Source organism: Sebastes umbrosus, chromosome 7, assembly GCF_015220745.1.
Source record: "Sebastes umbrosus isolate fSebUmb1 chromosome 7, fSebUmb1.pri, whole genome shotgun sequence".
In the NCBI taxonomy this organism is placed as follows: domain Eukaryota; kingdom Metazoa; phylum Chordata; class Actinopteri; order Perciformes; family Sebastidae; genus Sebastes; species Sebastes umbrosus.
Genome location: NC_051275.1, coordinates 8,937,156 through 8,953,384, shown reverse-complemented (window position 1 = coordinate 8,953,384; position 16,229 = coordinate 8,937,156). Strand labels below are relative to the sequence as shown.

At 39.3% G+C, this 16,229-nt stretch overlaps 2 protein-coding genes across 2 annotated transcripts; one reads left to right on the top strand and one right to left on the bottom strand.

Annotated features, from left to right (window-relative positions):
* Window positions 1–36: 36 nt before the first annotated feature.
* timm8b (translocase of inner mitochondrial membrane 8 homolog B (yeast)) lies at window positions 37–3,117 on the bottom strand. The gene is made up of 2 exons (XM_037774228.1): window positions 2,837–3,117; window positions 37–458 (listed from the first exon to the last, which is right to left on the bottom strand). The coding sequence occupies exons 1-2, from the start codon at window positions 2,936–2,938 to the stop codon at window positions 291–293; spliced, it is 270 nt and encodes an 89-aa protein (XP_037630156.1). The 5' UTR covers window positions 2,939–3,117; the 3' UTR covers window positions 37–290.
* A 1,500-nt stretch (window positions 3,118–4,617) lies between these two features.
* On the top strand, window positions 4,618–15,084 carry sdhdb (succinate dehydrogenase complex, subunit D, integral membrane protein b). Its single transcript, XM_037775053.1, has 4 exons — window positions 4,618–4,767; window positions 7,397–7,507; window positions 10,337–10,487; window positions 13,576–15,084. The coding sequence occupies exons 1-4, from the start codon at window positions 4,719–4,721 to the stop codon at window positions 13,739–13,741; spliced, it is 477 nt and encodes a 158-aa protein (XP_037630981.1). The 5' UTR covers window positions 4,618–4,718; the 3' UTR covers window positions 13,742–15,084.
* The last annotated feature ends 1,145 nt before the right edge of the window (window positions 15,085–16,229 follow it).

Below are 16,229 nucleotides of genomic sequence, written 5' to 3'. Positions count from 1 at the left end.
TTTGTTTAGTACATGAATGGATCACAGACAGGATGGTGAACATGAGCATACTGAGTCACTTTACTAATGTCACATTACATGACTTCTCAATTCAAACAGGTACGTCTTGCTGCCATTTGCAGCTACAACCATGCAGAGTTTCCCACTTCAAACTCCTCAAGCACCACCAGTCGAATGCATAATCAGTCAAAAAAAAGGTCCTCTTCACATAATCTTCCATCAATTAGTTAGGAATACAAAATATTTTATTAATTTCATTACACAGTCCGGTTGGCGTCTTTAGTTCATTCTTAATGAGCACCCTTCTGCACCATCTGTGTGAAGCGGTTGGTGATGCTCAGGGTGGTGTCTATGAATCGCTCCACACAGCTCACCAGGCACGTCTCTGTCCGGTGGTCCAACTTCGAGCCCGGACTGTCCATACACTTGTCCCAGCAGACGTCAGTGAAAGTGTGCACCTGGAATACATATAAAAAAGTTGATTAAAGTTTCAGTAGGGGGAATGTTTTTGGCATCATTGGGCAAAAATGCCATAATAACCTTTCAGCATATTGTAATTAAAGTATTCTGAGAGATAACTAGACTTCTGCACCTCCTCATGGCTCTGTTCTCAGGCTTTAAAAAATCTAGGCCATGACGGCAGACTTTGGCCAATCACATGCAATTTCAGAGAGAGAGAGCGTTCCTATTGGCTGTTCGTTTAACGGAGGCAGCTGTCAATCACTCGCAAACTCCTCTCGAACGGTCAAACTAGGCAGCGCTGATCAAACATGAATCAATATTTTGTTACTGTAATGCCTATTCCTCGCCGAGAATGTTTTCAGAAACATCTTGTCATCAACTGTAAAATGAGAAAGTGTGCTCCGGCTGGTGGCCGGTGCTTAGTATTTCCTCAACTGATCTCAACATGGCAGCCGGGTCACAAACTTTCTCATTTTACAGACAGATAGGCAGAGAAATAGGCATTACAGTAACAGATTCTTGATTCATATTTGATCAGCGTTGCCTAGTTTGACCACTTGATCGGAGTTTGCGAGTGATTGACAGCTGCTCAGAGAAGGTAAGGCTCCAGATCAGCTCTGATTGGTTGTTTTCCTCCGGTCTGTGAAATCTTGCAGATGCCATTAGGAGAACCGGAGGACACAGAGGCACATGACTTTTTTTTCAGATTACCTGTCTCATGCACTACTGTCAGGATACAGTGACCGTTTTATAAGAAATCACTTTTTTAAATCAAATTTGCTCCAATCTTGCCTACTGCTGCTTTAATAACTGCGGTCGCCTAGAACTTGTGAAGATATCAATATTATTGCGGAAGTATTGCATGGGGAAACAACCATGAAGCAAACAGGATATCCAGAGTTTTACTGATAAAATATTATAAAATGACGGTAAATGTATGTTTCTCCAGTGAGGGTATCAAAAAATCTAATTTTACTGTGTATGTTAGAGATATATACTGTATAGCTGAGCTGTATCAAAAATAGTTACAATCCTGATTTTTTAGGGCTGTCAATCGATTAAAATATTTAATTGTGATTAATCGCATGATTGTCCATAGTTAGTCGTGATTAATCACACATTAAAGGGACTATTTGTAACTTTCAGAATTGCTTGTTAACAGCGACACCTGTGGCCGTTAAGTCAACGAAAGTCAGCGTCGGGCTCGCGCTTGCTCGCTTTAAATATACCTGAACGAGCATCGCTCAAAACAGTGAGGCGACACACGTCAGCTAAAACCACAATATCACTCTATATTTCACCTGCTTTGCAGTAATGTTAGCTGACCAGACGAAGGTCTCTCCGTGAATCACTGCTGATCCTAGTGTTGGCTTTTCCTGCTTCAGCAAAAGCGGGTCGGTGGTGGGGCTGAAGCAGGAAGAGAAACGTTATCGTCTCAACGACTGCGCCCGCAGGGAGACACCGGCAACCGGTCGGGGACGATAACGTTTCTCGCTGCGGAGCCCCGTCACTTCACAAGACACGGAAAACCTCTGTTGGTCTGGAGGAGCTGCAGCAGTTATTTCTGCACAAACGTCCACTGTACATTCACTAGATATTCTCAGAGCTAAACTAACTCTTCTGCAGTGTGTAGTGAGCGTGCATTCACATCTAGAGGTGGAGCGAGACAGCGAGAACGCACACTGTGTGAGTGAAGGCAAGCAGGCAGAGGAGCAGTGACTCCAGCCACATGCGAGCGCGTGCATGTGCGAGCGCGTGCATGGGATCCCGACCCGGTACATTTATACGCTTAAAAAGTTACAAACAGTCCCTTTAATCGCACATTTTTTTCTGTTCTAAATGTACCTAAAAGGGAGAATTGTCAAGTATTTAATACTCTTATCAACATGGAAGTGGGCAAATATGTTGCTTTATGCAAATGTATATATATATGTATTATTGGAAATCAATTAACAACACAAAACAATGACATCTATTGTCCAGAAACCCTCACAGGTTCTGATCTTGACTATGACTTGCCCCAAACTGCATGTGATTATCATAAAGTGGGCATGTCTGTAAAGGGGAGACTCGTGGGTACCCACAGAACCCATTTTCATTCACATATCTTGAGGTCAGAGGTCAAGGGACCCCTTTGAAAATGGTCATTGCCTAGTATGACATGGTACCAGTGGATCTTTATGTTTTCTAGTTTCATATGATGCCAGTATCTTCACTCTACCTCTAAAACTGAGCCCGCTACAACCTAAAATGTGTCAATAATGTTCAAAAAGTACTGATAAACACAGTTACAAGGGCAGTTTTGCATGTGGCGTCACAGTCACAGCAGAATGCTAAAGCACCGGCTACAGATTATCATGGTTAGCATACCAACCTGGGCCTGAAACTGCGCTTTCTGTTGCTCTATCTGGATCATACGCTGCAGCTCCGTCGCCTCCGCTTTCTCCGACGCACTGTAGTTATCAAAACCGTCCATTATGCGTTATTAAATAGTTACAGGACAGCTCTGCACTCCTGTTGACAAGGTGCTACAATGAGGTGACCTTCGCAAGTGAGCGCTGCAGCGTGTTAAACACCACTGATGTACAAATCATAGGGATGCGCTGCAGGTCGATGCTACACACAGCTATAGCTCCTCCCTACGTCATTTGTAGATCGACGTGCTAAATGTGACGCAGGAAGTGACGCGTACAAAGATATATTGCCACCAAGAGTGATCCACAGATTCTATCAGTGAAACATGCTACAGAAGTTAAAGAGTGACATAGATGTAAATTGTTCCTTCTGCGAATCACATCCTGAAACTTGCTCTCATTTATTCTGGTCCTGTAAATTTACATGTGAATTGTGGAAAGATGTCAATAATTTTATACTTGATAACATTTTCTCAGATTTTGCACTGTACTATAGAAATATTATATTTGGTTGCTATGGTTACAGTGACAAAGACAGTAATGCATTTTTTCTTCTTAATTTAATTTTAATTCTCACAAAGTTCCACATTCACAAGTGTAAATTTACCAAAAAAAAGCCTAATTTCTTTGTATTTATGAAAGAAATGGAATTAAATCTGTCAACAATTTCTTCCTCACAAAACAAAAAAGCAATGTAAACAATGAATGTATGCAATATCTTTAAAGGTTTTAAGTGAAATTAATACGTCATACTCTCGCTTGGTCTTTTTTTTAATTTTATGTTGGTTTCGGATTATTTATTAATCATTAATTATTTATTTTTTTAAATATTTTTGAGAGTTCCAAATTCTTTTAACATGGTCATGGAGCATATATACTGTATATTTGTATTCTGGGGGTATCGTTCCTATGCAGAGGGTAGTTTAGTTTATTTATTGACTACACTGAGGGCGTTTTATATTTTAATAATTGATTTATTTACTGTGTTGAGTTGAATGTGCTACTTATTTTGTACTGTAATTACCTTGTGCCTTTTCTACCTTTTTTCTTTTCTTAAAGCTGACTCGGTGTAAACTGTTCGGAATTCCAATGTACTTTGGTGCAAATGGCAAATAAAACTCTTGAATCTTGAAATACTTTGCAAGCTAAAGTCCCTTCATCAAACTTTTTTATGTGTGTAATAAAGTTTACCACTTTATGTTAGTGCACTTTGTGATGATTATCAATATTTCAGACATACCTACACAGGTGATAATACGCAGCGTCATAGAAGTTAGTTGGATGTTTCTGCAACCACGGTCACTTTTGAATCTCCCAAATAAATAAAATCTATGAATTTTAATTTTAACCATCAGAGTATGTAATACACATAAACAGGTATACAACATTACATATAGTGGTTAAGATTTTAATCTTATTGTTTTATGGTTTTCATCACTTGTTCTTATTAAATGTCCTTACCGTAACAATAAAATAATATTCATTTTATACATGTTGCTTTTTTAATGTCTATAGTGTTTTTTAATTAATTTCCATCAAGCTTTGTGCATCATTGTAAATACTGATATAAAAAAAATATTTTCTCTATACCCTGAGAAATTTGGAAAGTAACCATATATGTCAGTCTTCATACACAAAAAATATATAAAATATGTTGTGTTTTATGACAGATATCGCAATTAAAAATAAAAATACAGGTGCAAATGGCAAATAAAACTCTTGAATCTTAAATGAGGTGAAAGTGTGTTGCTGATCTCCTCCAACATCCACTATCTTTGTGCTGCTGACGACTCTAAGCAACCACATCCGGGTAACCGTGGTGACCTTCATGGGTTGATCATCATGGCGGCCATCGTCAGGTTGAGTTCTGTGTGTCGCAGAGGAGTCAAACGTGAGTTCTTCTGTCTGCTTTCACTGTTTCTGTCTGTTTTTAACATAATGTGTTTACGGAACTTAACAGTAGTTTGACAGCGGGGCTTGTTGACAGAATACTAGCTTATGTACGAACAAAGCACGTCTGAAAGAGACTACTGACGTTACTGTCAAGTGTAACGTTAATGGTTACTGGGTAAACGTTAGCTAGTGACGTCACTAGTAACCTTGACTCTGACGGTTAGTGAGCGTTGCATTGAGACATGAAGGAGAATTGAAATCTGCTCTCATGATGACATTAGTGATGTGTCGGTCGCGAACGAGTCGGTTCAAAGAGCCGGCTCTTTTAAGTGAACGATAATGGTTCGTGTCCACAGGCTCCGTGCTTTCCACGCTCCCCATTCATTGTCTATGTAAGCAGCCGTGCAATGCATTCTGGTAGCGTGGCGTTGCGATCCGAGAAACGGAGCGTCACGACGCCCACTCCTCATTTGCATAAAGTTGAGGGCTCGTCTACTTTATGCAAAGCACTGGCGTCCGACGCGACTCGCCGCCTCTCGAATTTCCAGTGAATCTTTTAAAATAAACGTTGTCGATCCAAAATAAAGACTGATTCATCAACTGCGTGGCTTATTTCTCGCCTCGAATGTTTTCAGAAAAACATTTCGGTGAACGATTTTCGGAAAATAAGAGAAAAAGTTTCCAAATGAGCCTCCATACTGTTTCTGGTTTGAAAGCTGGGAGCAGCAGCCCACGGCGGGAGAGCGTTCGTCCAATCAGGTCGGGACAGCTTTGTTTCTAGTGACAGCCCACCAAGAGTCCAATGTTGGGAAGCGTCGCGTCCCCTCATGATAAAAAACGCCCCTATGGACACGTACCATAAGAGCCGGCTCCCGTCCGAGAGACATTTTTTTTTTTTTTTTTTATTAATACAAGGCAGAGTGATAGGACAATCTTCTCCGCGCCACGGGCACTCCATGCACTGACTGTGACTGAATGTTGTGTTAATGAGGTCCGTGCGACCAATCAGGTGATGAACAGACAAGGATCATACCATCAAGCAGGGAGGTACGGGGGTGCACGGCGCGCTGGCGGTCTACAGGTACAGAGCAGGAGGGAGAGGAGGAGAGAAAGAGAGAGGAGTGCAGTGCGCGAATAGCAGACGAGATGAGTGACAATCGGAAACGAAGCAGCATGTGAAATGATGGTATTCTGGAAATTATAAGGTTTAGTATAATTATATTGAATAATTTAAGTGATATATCTGCACACATACTAATCATAGGTCAAAACAGTGCTAAATTTGGCTGAATTATAAAAAGGCAGAAGTGGTAAAATGGGGAGCCGAAAGAGCCGGCTCTTCTTGGTGAGCTGAGCCAAATGATCTGGCTCACTAAAAAGAACCGGAATTCCCATCACTAGATGACATCAGACGGTTGGTGACGTTATGACTCATATGATAGACGCAGAGCTGTACACCAAACTCCAGTCAGAAAGTTGGGGATTATAAGTTAACATACTTGATGACACAATTACATAGGGTTAAACTTTACAACAGACTGTTTTTCTGAGATGGCAAGACTCCGTTTTCAATTCGGCTCATAAGACAAACCAAATAATAGAGTATGTATTTCAGTAAAAGGTCATGTTAGGTTAAAGCTGCTCGCCACCGCCCTCCTTTGACTGGTTGGCTCGACTGCTTCTAAACTGGGAAACTGTCTGTGTGGAAACCAGTTTCGTTGAAGCACGTTTATAAAACCCATACCATTTTAGAAAGACATTTTTTTTTTCTCCATCCAGCTGAAATGAAAGTCAGATATTGATTATGTATGCAATTTTTAATGCTGTATTTGCACCAAAACAAGAAAAAAATGTTTTGACCTTGTGGGACCTTAATCTATTTTAATGCTGCTAGTGCCTGGTATTACTTGGGTAAATATTATTTTCAAGACAGAAAAAAAGATAGTTGACTTCAATATAATCAACATAGGGGGAAAACATGACTCACACATTTTTGTTAGTTTTAAGAAGCGGAGCAGAAAATATAAATCACTTTAAAAGGCTATACAAAAAAGATATTTTTGGGAGGTATATGGTTGAGGAAGAGTTGTGATAAAGGTTGCGTTAAGGGTTGGTTTATATCTACTTTTTAACTCCGGATGGATATGTGGGTTGTAAATAAACTTGGGGTGCTGTTCATATATTTAATTTGGGATGTAAATAAATCTGGAATAGTTTATATATTATATTATCATTCTATGATGTATGAGTTATTAGAGGAGAAGTGAGAAAGGGGTAGGGAAATATAAGTTTTACTTCTACCTACTCCTTTTCGGACACTATTACTCTTGTTTTGTTTGTTATTATTTTGTATCTGTTTTTTCTTTATTTTTATGTTCGAAAGAATGTCTTTCATTCATTCATTCATTCATTTAATATATTATGATGTGAAAGAATATGTTGTTAACATAACTTGTCTTCATCTTTTACCTTAAAAGATTTGTTGTGTGCTGAGTTGAGATGTGCTACAATTTATAAGAGTGTATTATATAGTTTATTTCGTGGTTTACAGTTCATGCTGTGGTTGAATATCATCATTTGTGCCCTTTTGGAAACAGGATTTTTTTGTTTTTGTCTTTTCTCTTCAGCTCTGTTCTACCAAAACACTTTGTTGGCCAGGCCGCTGGTTGTACCTCACAAATACCAGGAGCAGCCCTACCAGTTGACAGCAAGGATTCATGCGTCACAGGCTCTGTACGGTACGTGTTGACAAATTTAAGTACCTAGTAATACACACAGTATGTACAGGGAGTATACAGAACAACAGGAAAACCTTATTTATATTTAGCAAACCAACAGCGTGACATACCACAGCCACCAGAAATGAGTTGAATCAACACCTGTGACATAATTTCATCAACAAGTAAACATTATAACCTACACTTTGTCCACCTTTGACTGAACTGGACTCAATTATTACTTCAAAATATTGTAAAAGAGATCTCATTAAACCAAGTAATGCTCAATCCAAGTATTATAGGATAATGCATTGGGTAATGCTTGTGATCTGTTAAAATGGTCAAAGTCCAGTGTACTATACTCTGGTTGAAGAGAATAGATCATTTTGAATCCTCTCTTGATTATTTTTTCTGCCATTATTGTGATTGATTCAGTTCAGTTGCTTTTCTGTAGAGTGAATAGTGTATGTACCTCTCAGTTTGCAAAGAGCAGTTTTTCCGGTTTGACATGAAAGCAGGTGGCCGACGGCCTTTGTGGTGTAGGGTTGGTGTTTTGTGATCCAGATTTAGCACCCTAAATGCTAGAGTGGTGGCAGTATTTTGACACCTCGGTTCATGTAAGGTCTACCTAATATGCTAGTAGGTTTCACCCGCTGTGACCCAGTATTCAGGTTAGTGAGTCACAAAAGGGTGGAGGCGTTCTCTGGAAAGCCAAATGTCAAATACCAAAGGTTGGCCCAGCTTAGTCACATTCTTAGTTTTGTTTTTTACTGAGTCTTTATCTTTCCTGATTGATATCATCATTTTGTTGATTTAATACATCGTTGGCTTGTTTTGAGGAACAAAACTAAAAAAAATTCCTTTGTAGAAAACTTGATTATACTAAAACACCAAGATACTGAAGTGTTATTGTTTTGTTAAAACAACAATTTATAAAAGAAATAGTTAATTGAGAATACTAAACCAATGTTACCAAACCTCAATACTTTTTGAGGACCGACTGAAATGTGTGTGGAGCATCGAATAAAGTCTTTGATCAAATATTTCCTAATCTAAACCAAGAGACTTATATTGTTAGATTACATTTATTGTTGTTATAGGTTCTCTCTACGATAGCCATAGCATTCATATAGCATCAAACAACTATTTGCTACGTAAAGATATAGTGGAGTAATGTCTACCTGAGCAGAGACTGAAGTCGCTCTCCCTCTGTGTGTGTTGTAACCTGAGCTTCTCCTTGCTTTGGTATGCCTGTATGATGTTGTCATGTGAGGGTGCCCCACTGGCTAGCTCACGGCTGCCGATCTGCACTGCTCTCATAAGCGTAGCTTCCCCCCCCCCCCCTCCGACAGATGGATAGATGGATAGATAGCAGTGAATGCACCAGACATAAACAGGTGTGGAAGCATTGGAAATACAGCATCAAATTCTTCCCATCCGCCCCCACCCATCTCCCTTGTATGGTTCTTTATTTTCCTTTCATTTATACATACATATACAGTATGTACACATACACATCATTGAACTAAATCTAATAATAGAGTCTATATATTTCAAAAGATTAAGTTGGAGTCGGTCCAGGAAGAGTCATACATTAATAGGGTCATCTAATTTCAATGAAGGCAGAATGTCAGCCCCACAAATTATCTGAAAGGGTGCAGGTTTCTTTCTTACATCATACTATGTAATATCTTTTCTGGTGAGCAGTAAGACACAAGCTCATTAATCCAGTATCTTGGTGATGGATGCGGATGCACTGAGCAGTTAATTACTGAATTAATTATTCAGTATTGCACTTCCATAAATTGCATAAAAACTTTAAATCTTCATAACCAAGCGTTAGATAACCCTGATGATATCATCAGGGTTATCTGGGCTAAATGGTTTTGATGATTGTGTAACTGGCTAGATTACATAAGCATCTGCAAGTGCAGTACGAGGTCACCATTTGACATTGTTTTCCAGGAAGAAAAGAAAATGTATGAAGTTAAAAGTATTGCCTCGCTGTGTCTAACTCTTAGCAATCATATGTTAAAGGAATAGGTTGACATTTTGGGAAATATGTTTATTCACTTCCATGTCGAGAGCTAGTTGATAAGATTGTTAGCACTCGCATATCTTTCTGTTAAATACGAAGCTACAGTCAACAGCCCGGTTTACAAATAGTCCAGCACGTTGTGGTGTTCTTCACTTTTGTTCCAACGAGATATATCCTGTTAATCGTCAGCTTTAGAAGTGCTGGTAGCTGGACTTTGTTACCTTTGGACAGAGTCCATTTCCATTTTCTTTGTGCTAAGCTAAGATAGTCAGCTGCTGACGGCATAGATAGATTACTGAAGGGACATACCGGGCCCCATCATTTCTTGTTTGAAGGTCAAACAACTACAAAAGATGTAAAACAACTACAAAGAGACGCAAAACAACCACAAACATCTCCTCTGAGGCATTTGTGTGTCTGAGAGTTCCTGTTCACCTGCAAAATCTTACTGAAATAGACACAAAATTACTAAAAATGGCACGGCTGCATGGTGTCATTTCTATGTACTATAGGAGGGGTGGGGGGGCTTTTATATGTCTGTGCTCAGGAGCCCATTGTCTCACGATCCTTACATGGCTGACACTAAAGACATGAGAGAGGTATCGACCGTCTAACACTCGGCAAGAAAGCGTATTTCCCAACATGTTGGCCTATTCCTTTAAAATTCTAAATGTGCGTGTATCGATTACAACTCTTGAGTGTCATTAAGCCAGGTAAAGGGAATCAGATTAATATCCAGCTCTTTGTTTGGGGACACGACTGTTTTTACTTTTACCATCTGTTGATTATCTGCTGTTTCTCTTGCTCCACAGCTGGCTCTGGCTCCAAAGCCGCCTCCCTGCACTGGACAGCAGAGCGAGTGGTTAGCATCCTGCTCCTGGCCATAGGACCTGTAGCCTATTTTAGCCCCAGTCCTGTCATTGACTACTCCTTGGCTGCTGCCCTGACCCTGCACGGACACTGGTAAGATGAGCAAACACTAACCTGAACCCTGGTTGCATTAGTTCTGAGGATGAAAGTTTTGTTCCTGCGTACATACGCAGGTTTCATATTCATACCCATATTCTTGCTCTAAAACAGATCTCTCTGATACCATTTTCCCACCAAAATTAGTGCGTATATGCGTAAAACACCCTAAAAAGACTCCTTTCACATTGCAAGTATGCCAGTGGCCTTTCTTTTTTTTCCCTGCTGTGACACCTTCAATGTCACATAGGCGGTACTGGAAGCAGGGTTAGTAAACAGTGAAAATGTTACAGTGGTTACTTCTTTTTTATATATATATATATATATATATATACATATATATATATATGAACTCTGACCTCAAGATATGTGAATGAAAATGGGTTCTATGGGTACCCACGAGTCTCCCATTTACAGAAATAATAAATATACACATACATTTGCATAAAGCAAGCATATTGGTCCACTCCCATGTTGATAAGAGTATTAAATACTTGACAAATCTCCCTTTAAGGTGCATTTGAACAGATAGAAAATGTGCGATTAATTTGCGATTAATCGTGATTAAGTATGGACTATCATGTGATTTAATTTCAATTAAATATTTGAATCGATTGACGGCCCTATTTAATTTTTGATATATTCACTTTAATTTAATTAATTCATTTAATTCACTAAAATTAGCGTGTCCACTCGGTTGTCATGTTTCCATCACTGCCGATCGGAGCTGAAGCCGATAAATAAACGTGACTACTGCAGAGTCATTTGTCCTGTGAATGAATACTGATTGTATCCTTTCCCACAAAAGACAAAAGCCAGATGTTAGTGGATGTTGGTGGGGTTTTTTGTCTTGTGGGAAAGGGGCTTAATAATTCTTCTTTTCTGTTACATTTAACATTGAATCACCACCATATGACTTATTAGGTACATAGATCCTACCTCAAAGAACTGTTTTAGAGAGGTAAAGTTGAACAACTTTATGGTCATTTTGGGGGCTGAGAGGTGTTTCTCCTTCCACCCTGCTCACATCAAAGAGGGTCAGTATAAATTCAATTCAACAATACCACAAACTACAGCCTCCAAAATGACCAGCAACATTTGAGTTCTTCACAGACTTTCCTTATCCTGGGAAAACACAAACGTGGTGGGTTAAATCCTTCATCTCGAGGTCCACAGGGAGTTGTAGTCCAGTGCGAGTGGATTTTAACTTGTCAGCATTCAGGTCAAATACATTCATCCTCACCTCTGTGGTCATACACCAGCAGATTGAGATTTAACAGATCAAGAGCATATGAATGAAAGTTCTTTGAACCCTCCTCAAACTTATTTCTCTGCCCAGTACAAAGACTTAGCTTGTTCACTGACCCTTACGGGACAAAAGGCAAACTTTGTGCCATGGGGCTTTGGTGGTGGGTGGGGTGGGATGGGGGGGCTGTTCAGTCATTCGCCGTAGCTGTCGGCAGCTATTAATTCAGCTCCGGCTTTGTTTGCAGACTTGAGAAGGTGGCTTTAGCTTAGCGTCACAGCGATGTGTTCTTCCATCAGTTAGAGTGCAGACTAAAGGGCATGGCAGGTGTAGGCCACAAATCCCAGTCATGAGTAGTGATAAGTCTTCTTAAGCAATGGCTTTCGGGGCAGGTGTGTATCTCAAAGGGTCAAGCCGTGTCCTTTTTGACCAAAACCAGTTAGACGAATGCTCCCATGTCATTTGGCGTTGTCATCTGCATGGGTTGAAGCATGAGAAGGCTGGAAAGCTCCCTTCTTTTGCAGCTGGTACTGGGGATAAGGAATGCGCAAATAGAAAATATCTGAGGATTTTTTTTTCCCGTTAGCCAGCTCTCTCTTTACGCACAGATTGGCCAGATGGATGAGGTGCCAAATATGGAGTGTGGCCTAATTTTTAGGGCTGGGACGATTCACCTATCTCCCGATTCGATACTATCACGATACTTGGGTGCTGATTGGATATGTATTGTGATTTTTATGTATTGCGATTCGACATTGCGATTTTTGTTAACTTTTTAAACACTAGACCATGGGAAAAAGTTGAATCATACACTTCTAGGGACTTTTACTTTGGAAAATATCTAAATTAATCCTGTAAGAATGTTTGGTTTTCAGCATGTATGTAGTCAGATATGTCCTGAAGTCAAATATATCAGTCGTTGTTTATTATATTCTTTTCCAGCAACACAAAAATCAAAGACTAAAGACATTTCCCTCACAAATTAGTGGTATTTTCTTTTTAATTTATAAGGGACATGTAATGTTTTATACTTCTGGTGAATATAATCCAATCAATCTTATTTCCATATGCCTGTATGTATTTTGTACGTACAGTTCCCTTTGTAAACACCTTATTTTGAAAAGCGGACGTAGTCACATGTGTCTACTTCTCCAAGGTCATCTCTAGCTCTCCCGTCACCTCCGTTCTCTTAATACATCCATGGTCAGCTCCATCGGGGCCGTTTGAATGCATTTAACATAAATGACAGTATATGGGTGCTCTACAGTTGTAGCGTCGGCCCATTTGACCACGGAGATGAGAGTAACGGCTGGCTTGACCGCACGTTACCGCGATACGATAACGTTTCCTGTCCATGACAGAATTAACATGCCGCTTTAGCCATCATATCTAGCTCTGTTTTTCCTGGTAATGTTTGAAACCCAAAGTGTTTCCATACTTTACTGTATGTGTAGTGTTTACCACGTTGGATTTAACATGTGAGGGTGCAGGTCATATCCACGCGGACCCTCCGCCGTTTTTTACTTTTTTTCGTTTCGGCTCGCAGCGGACGCTGCTGTTTGTTTTGGTTGAAGCATACGGAACGGAAATGACGTCACGTTACTCAGACTACAACAATAAAAGCGGTCACTTCCTTCTACCTCCGCATAGACTCAAATGAAGCAAATATATCAACTCTGGCATTAAAAAATCAATTTCAAATTTGTTAAAAAAAAAAAAAATGCGATACATAGGTGAATCGATAATTTTTAGAGCATACTGAGGCTTTCACTCTAAAAAAAAAAGGTTTCTCACTGATTGCCCACCTTTTCTGTGTTTGCGTATGTTTTTGTCTTGTAGGGGTATCGGGCAGGTGTTGACAGACTACGTTCATGGGGACGCAAAGATCAAGATGGCCAATGCAGGCCTCTTCCTCCTGTCCACGGTCACCTTCGCTGGTCTTTGCTACTTCAACTACAACGACGTGGGCATCTGCAAAGCCATCGCCCTGCTCTGGAGCAAATGAATATAACTGGACTGGGAAGCTTGGGAGGACCTAGACACTGGGATGGGAGCAATCTCGTCCTGGCTGATTGTAAAAAATTCAAGGTGTTCTATGTAAATTCTTATAAATATATCATTTTTGACAATATAACTGATTCACAAGTGTGTAATTGTAGTTAATGTCATCAGTTCAGACCTGGCCTCTTTATTAAGTCAACTGGCATCCATTTTTCTCTTGTGATATGTGGGAGATTAGCTTCTGTTTATGTTCCATGTGGACTACATTTAAGCTAAGTTCCCATGTAGATCTATGTCCAGTTACTTAACCAATTCTACAAATATCCAATATCCTGGCATGTAACCGTTATATTTACTGGAGACATACATGTTTTCAACAAAACAGCTCTTCTATCTAGTTTTACAGAGTAGTGCTGTTTGACATGTAATTTATTTTTTTCATGTTCGGGTCCTTCTTGTGACTGATTTCTTAAAATCTATTTTGTTTCACTCACAATGTGTACATACTACCTTTTGCTCATAAACCCATCAGGAATAACAGGGCAGCACTACGGATTTGAGCAATCACCCTCCACACTAACCCACCCCCCTCCCCCCCCCCCCTCCAGTGCACAAATGATTCACAAGGTTCACAAGGTTCACAAGGTTCATTGTGAAACCTCTACTCTTAAGTGTTGCTTTGTTTAATCCAGAAGGAGATCTGCTCCGCTGCTCTATCGAAGGTAAGGTAGGCGAGATCTGAAGAGCATCGTAAATTCAAGCCATCCAGCAGTACTCGACCTGCCTGCGCATCACGAGCACAGTAGCTAACGAAGTCTGGCAGCGTACAAACTCTTGTCAGCTAACAGTGTATAATCCACAGCAGGGTCTGAAATTAACATCTGCAAAATGCCGTCCTCTGCCCAAAACTTCTCGGCAGTTTATTACCTCTTGGCAAATAAATCAAAAACTTAATTTCAGGCCCTGTTCCATATTCAAAAACTGTTGAGGTTATCATGTAATTTTGGAACTTTTACTCATAGCATATAATTGGTATACACACACAGTCCTTGCATGCATCTATTAATAGCAGCAATTATTTGTGTACCGTTGAAACCGGTGTTACAGGTCGAGTTGACCGCTGTAAAATCTGAGTTCTGGATTCTGTTCTTTGTCGCAATGCTCACGCAGTAAATGTTTATGACAGCCTACAAGTTCGGTGTTGTGCCTGTTGGCTTCTTACAACAATTGTCAACTTGTAATTTCTGTTCAGTTAATGTCTTTTCAGCTTGTACGCACAAAACGAGACGAGGCAAGAAAAATGCACTGTTCCTGCCTCAGCGGAATAAAGTTGGCTTTATAGATGTTTTTCATTTATTGACATTTTATACCTAACGATACACACAATGTATACAATGACAGAAGAGTACAAAAGGTATATATGAAATATAAAAATGCTTATATACTGTATTAAAGTCACAAATTAGCTGCACATTTGAAATGTGTGATACGACTATACAAATGTAATCATATCTAAATTCAAAATTCTTGAATACCCCTTTGTTTCAGAAAAAAAAAAAAATGCTGCCACAGAGGAAAGATGCAGACAAATATGGCAGTGAACTTTACTTTTGAAACACTAAGTTACTGTTAATAGCTGAAATAGTGTGACCTTCTATATGAAAACAAACAAGAGGCTACTTTGGTTGTATCAAGGTGCACCATCCAATTGTAATTCAGTCCATTAAATTTCACTGGTGTAATAAATTTATGTGATGTAGTTCTCTCACAGCCAAAAGTGTTTCTATGAAACCCAAAGTGTTCAATATTACATAAATAAGTAGTTATGTATATGAATAAAACAAAATGACGTTATGAAATAAACACTTTTAAAAAAGGGCATTTTGAAATAAAAATGTAATTAAATACAAATTATTGCAAATAAAACTATTTCTATATCTTATTTATAAAAATTAAGTTTTTTTCCCCAATTATTTCTTAGATTGTTGGTTCAATTAGATATTATATACAATTGATGTAATTTAATATTGAACACGTCACTGGGGTTCTTTGTGATTCCAGTTAAGTTGTGATTAATTAAATTTAAATTACTAAATGACACAATGAAGGAAAATCTTTTCTTCAACTCAAAACTCCAGTTTCTTCAAAATAACAAAAAAACAGCTGAACTCTGCTGACTGACACACAACATATGTATACTCTATACTGTGTCAGCGGTACTGCACTAGTCTTGTTTCTGTATGTGAGAGCAGTCCTGTATTGTGAAGCTGCACATAGAAAAAAAAAACTATACTGCAGGTTGTCCATATTGCAATTTATCCTTAATGAGACAAACAGGATGATTTTGTTAGGACATTTTGAAATCATTCAGAAGCGTAACCTCACAAGCTTCATCCGGTTCATCTGTACCTTTATGACGCAAGACCAGTTTTTGCAGAGAGGGATTGTCCCCATCGGACTCAAATCCCAGGAAATTGGACGGGTACATAGAG

What these genes read in the sequence shown, in the direction of transcription:
- sdhdb (XM_037775053.1), top strand. Translation starts at nt 4,719, where the DNA reads ATGGCGGCCATCGTCAGGTTGAGTTCTGTGTGTCGCAGAGGAGTCAAA. An exon ending in TGCGTCACAGGCTCTGTACG is followed by an intron (nt 7,508 to 10,336) that starts GTACGTGTTGAC and finishes CTTGCTCCACAG; the next exon opens with CTGGCTCTGGCTCCAAAGCC. An exon ending in CTGACCCTGCACGGACACTG is followed by an intron (nt 10,488 to 13,575) that starts GTAAGATGAGCA and finishes TTTGTCTTGTAG; the next exon opens with GGGTATCGGGCAGGTGTTGA.
- timm8b (XM_037774228.1), bottom strand. Translation starts at nt 2,938, where the DNA reads ATGGACGGTTTTGATAACTACAGTGCGTCGGAGAAAGCGGAGGCGACG. An exon ending in AAGCGCAGTTTCAGGCCCAG is followed by an intron (nt 459 to 2,836) that starts GTTGGTATGCTA and finishes TATGTATTCCAG; the next exon opens with GTGCACACTTTCACTGACGT.